This window comes from Echinops telfairi, unplaced genomic scaffold (genome assembly GCF_000313985.2).
Source record: "Echinops telfairi isolate 266 unplaced genomic scaffold, ASM31398v2 ScPeMD7_70;HRSCAF=299, whole genome shotgun sequence".
Taxonomy (NCBI): domain Eukaryota; kingdom Metazoa; phylum Chordata; class Mammalia; order Afrosoricida; family Tenrecidae; genus Echinops; species Echinops telfairi.
This window is the reverse complement of record NW_022103968.1, coordinates 52,381,358-52,390,163: the sequence shown is the minus strand read 5'-3', so window position 1 is coordinate 52,390,163 and position 8,806 is coordinate 52,381,358. Positions and strand designations below refer to the sequence as shown.

General features: G+C 40.6%; 1 protein-coding gene and 1 pseudogene across 2 annotated transcripts in view; both read right to left on the bottom strand.

Moving 5' to 3' along the window:
- The window catches only part of CABCOCO1 (ciliary associated calcium binding coiled-coil 1), a 171,544-nt gene extending 170,846 nt beyond the window's left edge, over positions 1–698 (bottom strand). The window contains exon 1 of one of the 2 annotated variants that reach the window (XM_045291489.1): positions 476–698. In XM_045291489.1, the coding sequence (XP_045147424.1) occupies positions 476–556 (81 nt within the window). In that variant the 5' untranslated portion in view covers positions 557–698. The remainder of the gene's footprint in view (positions 1–475) is intronic. The other variant, XM_045291490.1, reaches the window with a different exon arrangement.
- A 3,442-nt stretch (positions 699–4,140) lies between these two features.
- On the bottom strand, positions 4,141–4,992 carry LOC101650006 (annotated as a pseudogene).
- Between the last annotated feature and the right edge of the window lie 3,814 nt (positions 4,993–8,806).

Here is an 8,806-nt window from a genome sequence, read left to right as displayed (position 1 = left end):
TCTTCCCCCCCCACCCCACCACCCCCGCCCCAAGATTCGTCAATGCATCATGGATAAAGGGTTATTACAATCCATGCCACCTTCTGAACAATAGGAACTGTGATCATTGCAAACAATAACAACAACAAAAACAAAAACACAACACTGTAGAAAAGGCACTGGCCCGTTTTAAATTCTGAGATTATTTTTTGCTTTTCTTCTTCGAGTGCAGAGAATTTAGGGGGCGGGGGGCGGTAAGATGTAGCTGTAATGTAGTTTGCTGCACGGAAAGGTCAGGTGGACGCTCAGAGCAGGAGCCTGCCCAGCCCGGGTCCGCCCCCGCTCCAGGCCCTCTGGGGACGCGCACCCAAAGGGCCAGGGCCTGGGACCTGGGGCGCCTCCTCGGAGCCTGGCCTTAAACCTGGGCCGCAGGCCCCGCGGGCTGGGGAGGGAATTCCGAGATCTTCGGGGCGACGGTGGGGGCGGAGGGGCGTACCTCTGTATCCGGCGAGGTGCCCGCAGGGGTCATCACTGAGGGGGTCGTGGGCACCGAAGTCATTCCCGCAGTAGTCGCCATGATCCCGCCCCAGTCTAGCGGCCCTTTGTCGCCATGGCAACGAGGGAGGGGCTGCGGTCTCCGGGCTCAAAGGGAAGCCACTCCCTGGCTCCGAGGTTTCCTGCCCTGGGAAATGGTTGGGTGCTGGGAAGGCCCAGGGCAGTGCTTTGGCCACCCAGTGGAGACAGACTTGAACCTTCTTGCGTGTGAGTGAAAGGGAAAAGAAAAACAATCGGGCCACATAATGGAACGCCTGCGTGTGCAAGGGCCTTAAATGCTGGCACAGAGCAAGTTCTCAACACTCATTAAAAGTAGATGCGGCGTTTGCACTTTGAACATAGACTGACACTTGATATTTAGGAATTCCTTTTAAAGGTTCAAAGATACTGCGATGGTCTTGTGGTCATGGTTATCTTTAGAAATACATCCAAGTCCCCACACCAGACCCAGCTGATTGCGATTCAGGACCTCTACAGCACAGAGTACAATCGCCCCATAGGGTTTCCAACACTGTAAATCTTCATATAAGCAGAAACAGACTTCCAGCTTCTCCTAGAGGGGTGAGTAGTGAATTCCAACCACCGATCTTTCTATTATTGTAGAGAAAGATTTAGGTGCTGCAATAATAAAAATTCTGCGCTTTTCTCCAAAATGATTGGGGACAAGACCCACGGTGAATCTGTGGGGGTATAATAAATGCATCGATTGGCCATCAGTTGAGTGATGGGCACATAGAGGTATCCTTATGGTATTTCTCCTACTTTTGTCTAACTTGACATTTTTCCTAATTAAAACCAGTAAGATCTATTCGATGGCAGGTAAGTAGTTTTGAGTTCTCTAGGGAAAAACAAAATGTATGAGGGTAAGTGCGAAAGTTTTTCTACAAAATCATAGAAACCTTTACCAAACAAAATGTTCAAAATGTGAAGCGATTGTTCCTCTACATATCCTCTATGTAGGTCAACATACTTCTGAAGGTGGTGTTTCCATCTAGCAAACCCTTCTGTGAATTTAAAAATGGAAATGGCAGTTTGGCATATCACAGGACTCATATATATTGTGCTTCCTTTAAAAATTCTTCATCTGGGGGGCCTAAAAAGAAGTCCGAAGGGACAAGATCAGGGTTGTAAGTGGATGGAGTAAAGTGTCCCAACAAAATTCTCACAGCCAGACCCTACCTTCAAAAAAATGAACAGGTGAGTTGTGAAAATGGAAAAGAAATTCCTTGGAACAGTTTCCCAGCCTTTTTTCTCACCAATGCAATTTTCAATTTTCTTAAAACTTTTTACTAATAAGCCCCGATGATAGTCCTGCGTCCTTTGAGAAGAGTCTGACAAGAGGATGTCTTTGGAGTGCTCCCCAAATAGTCCCTGTAACCTGCTAACCCGACTCGTCTGCGTGAACAGCTCTTCTTGAAAACCATTGTTTTGATTGTCTGCTGCCTTCTGCGTGGTATTCGCAAATCCAAGACTTATCCCTGGTTACAGTTCATTCTATAAAATAACTTCTTTAGCTTAAGTCTTGCTAAAAAGATGGATGGAAATATCAGCTCTTTGATCTAGCTGATGTCGATGCAATGCTTTCCTCGTGCATCATGCTAAAAACTTGCTGAGGTCCAGATAGTCAATCAAAATGGAAGATGTTGAACTGTGAGAGTCCAATTTCAGTAGCTATTGTGTCGATGGTAAGTCCACTGTCTTCAGCCACCAGTTCCAGGTTCCAGTTCTTTCCCATCACAAGCACTTCTACTCTTTCCTTTAGGGTTGCTATGACTCTTTCCTGGAGGTTGACGTATTTTTCCTCTCTTGACTTCTCTCTGACATCTTCCATACCTTCCTTAAAACATGCACTTGATCCATCTAAAAACTGTTATTTTATGTGGGTTAGCATTCTCATAAACGTGTTGCAAAGCCTTAATGATTTGGGAAGATATATACTTGAGTTTTAAAAAAACTGACATCAAAATTATTTTTTCCTTTTAACAAAAACTACTCTTTTTTATCTGAAGGCATCATAATGAGGCAAAGACAAGGGTATTAGAGGAAAAAAACTAACAAACAATAAAACATCTGCAGATGTCCACTCATCACAGAGACCTGTGTAAACACATTTGGTTAGGAATAAACCTGTGAATTTATTAAAGAGTTCTACAAGTAGTGTTTTTTAAACTCCTCAAAGTGGGCATTATTTATAAGTTTCAGTGTCCTCATTTCAATTCCAAATGTATTCATAGAAGCCTTTTTTATTCATTCACTGCCATTGAGTCAATTCTGACCAGATAAAATAGATTAGATTGTCCCAGTCAATTCTGAGGTTGTAAGTCTATAAAGGAGCAAAATGTCTCATCAATCTCCCTCAGAGTGGCTGGTAGGTTTGAACTGCTGACATTACAGCTAGGAGCCCAATACACAACTCTTACGCCATCAGCACTCCTTCCAAAAACTCACTGCCATCCAGTCAACCTTGACTCATAGCAACCCTACAGGACAGGGTGGAACTGACCCTGTGACTTTCTGAGACCATAACTCTTTATGGGAGTAGAAAGCCTCATCTTTCTCTCCCAAGTCTCCTTAGAAACCCCTTTATTAAATCTTAAACAAAACAAAGACAAAAACAAAATATCTGGATGAGATACTATCTGCAGGAGGCCGTAACAGTGTCCAAAAGATTCACCGCCAAGTGGCAAAATTATAAAGCATGAAAAACAAAGGAAAGTTATCACAAAATCATGATTTGTGGCAGATTAATCCATCACTATTCCAGGTGGGACTATGGCATCAAGAAAGAACCATGATTGGGATACACACACTTTTGCAGATAAGAAAAGTGTACAGGCTTGGTGCTGGTACTTTCTGACCATGTTGGTTGAGGTATAATTCATGGCCATGCAAAACTGATGCCTCAATTTTCACTGAAAACACGCCCAGGAAAATTATTGAAGATGAGTGTGGTCATCCCCGGGCTGGCCAGCGGAATCTTAGCCACCCACTTCCAAATTCACTCTGTCTGAGGGCAAACCTCTTCACTTTGCTGGTTAACGGTCAAAGGCACCCTGGTGGCATGGTGGTTCCATGTTGGGCTGCGAACTGCAAGGTCACCATATCTATTTCCCCAGCCCCTCTGTGGGAGAAGAGGCTTTCTGCTCCCATAAAGAGTCACAACTTCAGAAATCCTGGGGAGCACTTCTGCTCTTCTTTAGGGTTGCTATGACTCAGAATGGACGCAATGCCCATTGGGTCAGGGGTCAATGTCCAGAACTCAATGGAAGCTAAATTGAAGTCAAGACTCCCAATGGATTTAGGTATCCAACTGTAAACTATAGCTTCCCACAAGTGCTCAGAATTCAAACTCTTTAGATACCATGGTATCTGCTTCAGATGGCTACTTTGAGGACTAGACATGTTAGTATATGAAAATATTTAGAATAGTGACTGGCAAAGGCCATGTTAGCTGGTTATCACTGCAATTAGTATTAGAATTTGTGTTTCTTAGAATAGATAAAAACAAACAGAAACTAAAACACCAACTCTTTAGTAAATAAACTTTTTGATGGAAAACAACCCAAAACAAAAGAGTGCTAATACAGCAGAAGCAAACTATCTTTGTCATTTTGAGAACTTATAATACGGAAAGCTTTATATTTACTTAATCTCCTCTTCAGTTCCTTGGAGGCAGGTCCGGATCACTGATTGTAGCAGCAATTGGTATACCCTAATCTTCCATGATGTGGTGCATATGAATACAAGTTCCATTTGGGGGCATCTACTCTAGATGATTTCTTGTGCATAAACAATTGGTCGCAGTAGATACAAGGTGATAGCAGGTCATTATCCTTAAAATCTTTGGCCACAAACACCAAAGCTTTTCAGGACTTTTTCCTTTGGGATGATTCCGTTGCAAGTTGTTTTTCTTTGTGGTTCATCCCCATGCCTGGGACTTGCAGTAATGTAAGACCAGTTTACCATCACTACCAAAACACTCATAGTGTTCCAACTTCCTGGTCTGGGGAAGGGGCAAAGGACTGATTCACATAAATAAACTTACAAATCTGGCTAGACCAGAGGACGTACACCCGCACAGACAGGAACTGGAAACACAGGGAATCCAGAGCAGATGATCACCTCAGGACCAGTGGTGTCAGTGGCGATACAACTGTTGAGAGGCCACTAGCTTAAGGAACTTTTTGATGAAATCAATGAGTCCTTGAATGGTTCGGGTCCGCTCTACAGCCCACTTCTTCGTTTTCATAATAGGGGTATCTCCCACAGCCTTAGAAGGATGTCAATTTTTTTCTTGGTGTCTCCTGAAGGTTCCTCTGTGCCCGGGGAGACTGCAGCGGAAGAAGGGGGTTTAGGGGTGATGGTTTCTGGGGAGACCTCCGTAAGTCCTTCGCCGCCAGCAGCAGCAGGGGTTGGGAGCTGCAGCACTGACTTGGGCTCCTCCGCCATCTTGCTCCGTGAGAGCAGAATTTGTGTTTCTTCTGAACTTAGTCCATTCTATACACACATAGTTGCTAGGACAATGTTTCATCACAGATTTACCTTCATATTGCCTCTCAGATAAAATTGAACCTATTGCATTTCAGATAAAATTGAACACTTTGGCTTTACTTAACCCCATGACACCCTTCTTTCAAATTGTCTCACACTCAAATTATACACAAAATACATACTGTCAACCAATGCCCCCAAGTTGACCTCAGTTTATAGTCTTCATGTGATTTAATATTCTCACTCTGTGATTGCCCTGTATTCAGCATCATTGCATGTGGTTCGTGAGTCTGAAGAGGACTTTATAGATTGGTATCAGACATATGGGCTAATATCAGACTTATGGGCTTGGACTGGACTGGGTTGGGATGCTTTCATAATGTACAATTACCCTTTATATAAAAATCTCTCTCACACACATATGAGTTTGTATGGATTTGTTTCTCTAGTCTATCTGGACTAACACATTATGGTACCAAGAGTAGGGTACTGTCTCCTGCCTCCAAGGAGGAAATACTGGAAATTCCAGAATCCTTAGGGGAAGGCCATGCCCACACAGAAGCCTCATTGGCTATGACCCAATTGACACAGAACACTCCACACCTTCACTTTTAATCCTTTTAAGTCCCAAATTGACACCAGACTATGTAGCTACCACAGACCACCCCTTGTCAATTTGACACTTTCACATAACTCTTTAGCTGTACATAATTTTCAAACAAACAATAACAAAACCACATCTGTACCTAGTAGGATAAAACTAATATGCATACAATTAAGACATGTGCCACCCTCATTTAAATATAACATTCTATTGATGAACAAAACAAAAATAATCTATACTTATGTGAACACCTACACCTTAATCCTATAATCCTATGAATCTATTCCCCCAGCTATGAAAGTGCATAAATCAACCACTTCATGCCTTTATCCCCCCATTTTTTTTCTTCCAATCTTTATACCTAAACTAATCACTTTGGTTCTCAGCACAAGTGTGGCTCACAGGACTTTGACTTGAAACTTGTTTACAAAGGGCATTCCAACTCCCTCAGTGGGTAAAAATAGCCATTTTAAAAATAAAAGCCGCCATCTTGAAATTCATACAAAATTATTCAGCTGTTTCCTTTTCCTTTTTCAAGAAAATTGAAAATAGTCAATCACCTTCTGCTAGGTAAGAACGCTACACATTTGAAGTTTATCCTCTGATACTGCTCTAAAACAGTGGTTCTCAACCTGTGGGTCACAACCCCTTTGGGAGGTCAAATGACCCTTTCACAGGGGTTGCTCAAGACCATCAGAAAACATATATTTCTGATGGTCTTAAGAACCCATACACCACTCCTCTATCCATTTCCAAGCGGGTCCGCCCACATGCAGATATGCTGATCTGGTGAGAAAGAAGCTGTCTCCACCTTCACACTGATGTTGGTTTTTTACACATACTGTTGCAAAATGTAGCAATGTAGTTTACTGTTGTTATATTAAGACTGTTATTACCAATGCTACACCATGCTTCAAGACAATATTTCATTTATTTGTCATTAGAAATAAATATTTCACAATACATAATTACATACTGTTTTTATAATTAATCACTATACTTGAATTTTTCCATTTGTAACAATGAAAATACATCCTGCATATTAGATATTTACATTATGATTCACAGCAGTAGCAAAATTACAGTTATGAAGTAGCAACAAAAATAATTGTAAAGTTGGGGGTCACCGCAACATGAGGAACTGTATTAAAGGGTCGTAGCATTAGACAGGTTGAGAATAACTGCTCTAAAACATTTATTTCCCTTAAGTTGTAGCTTTATTTCTTTATAGACCTGTTTTTTCCCCCAATATTCAAATATTCTGCCACTTTTGTGACAACATGCTATCTATTCCCTGATTTGGCTTTGAACCTTAGAACTAGATATTTTCATTAAAGATGGGTCACTTCTAACAGTAACTAGAGAGTGACCTCCTGGCTGGGGAGAAGGACTTGTCGGAGTTCCACTTTTATCGGATTTAAGGTTATGATTTATTAGAGAAGTCATTTTAAGAAGGCAATTTAATTTTATGGGGCACAGCAGTTTTTACCCCACAAGGAACTGGAAACCTAGTAGCCTGAAGGTTACTTTTCCTGTGTACAGACCAAAGCCAATTTCAGCCAGAGAGAAAAACGGAATTTCAGCAGTTGTAGCACTTTTTTCTTTTCTTTTTTTTTTTTTTAACATTAAAGGTCAGTGAATCCCTCTTCTTGTTTCTTTTGAAGATAACGTTTTCTAACCGAAGTCTGCAAAACTTCACTTGTTATTGTTTTAGGGCTGGGAGAGAGAAGAAAATATATAGGTCTTGTAGTTTACTGTCACTTTAAAAATAAAAATAAAAAGAACAAAAACTGACACATGTCCCATCCTAGTGAGATTTTGGGTAGCTTGATACTTTCAGTTGATTAATAGAATTGACCCCCTGTTGTAATGGAAGTTTGTCAAGCTGTACATGTTGAGTGCCTCATTTCTCAAATGGACTTGGTTTTCTTAAAGAGGGGAATTTTTCACAAATTTACCAATTGAAGATTTGGATGAGGTAGATATTTAAACTAAAGCATACTTACTTTCCAAATGCCAGCGGAATGTTTAGACAGGGACTAGATAATGCTACGATGGAGATTTATGGTGTGGTATGGTAAATAGGGTGATGAATAGTGATGTTGAGAGTTCACCTGCTTTCTCGGGGTGGATAAATATTTTTATTCCACTCTTCATGGCTCTCTTGTCACTGCCCATTTTAAGTTTGGATGAGGTTTGTTAATGATAGATAAAACAATGTCATTAATTTGATTAATGATATTAGAAGTTCAACCACCGTGTTTTTAGGGTCTTCAATCTATTAAGTAACACCCGTGATAGTCTTAAGAGAATCAGTCTGGAAAAATTCCAATTTATCCTTTAAATGATGGTGATACCAAGTAATGCTGTAGATGGAATTTAAATAGCATATAGTATCTTAGCCCTGGCATCAACAATATAGATGTAGAAATATTAAATATTTAAAAAAATAATGTATAAATACTGCTTTCATTCTTTACCATCTATTTACTTGTTAGTAAGTAAAGTATTCAAATAGCTAATCAATTTTTAAATACATTAAATTTTTTAAACGTTTACCTCTTTCTCACATATAGTCTTCTTTCCAAACAAGTGACTTAATCTATTAAAATAAAATGTGGGGAACATTTAAAATGTTTGTCCCAATAAAACATCTCCCACTGAATAGTTTCTTCTTTTCCTGATGGCTCTGGAGAAGAGCCAATAGGGCAAGTTGTAGATAGGATTATATGATTCCGTTTTGAGTACTGATTGCTAACAAGTTTAACTGTGGTTGTTAAAACTGAAGCTATAAAATATGTAAGTGTGAATTAAGCGGGAGGTACTCCTGGATTAATGTATAATGAGTAAATTGAAAGTCCCTTAAAGGTTTTGCTATGCTGATTCCTCCTTAGGCTCAGAGCAAGGGAGTGATCTTCCGCCAGTTAAATTTTATCAGCTACCAGAAAGGGTGAAGTTTTGATGACTTTTGGAGAACACATCCAGATCAGATGAACACACCCAAGTGGCTGGGACTCGAGTGACCTCAGCCTGGCATTTTTTGCTCTACTGAAGGACTAACTGATAGTGACTGTTTTGGAATCGTAAATGCTTTGGTGGAAGAAATGGTCTTCCAAATATGAAAGAATCTTAGCTGGAAAAAGCCAGGGTGGCCTGTTCCACCATAGTCCTGTAACT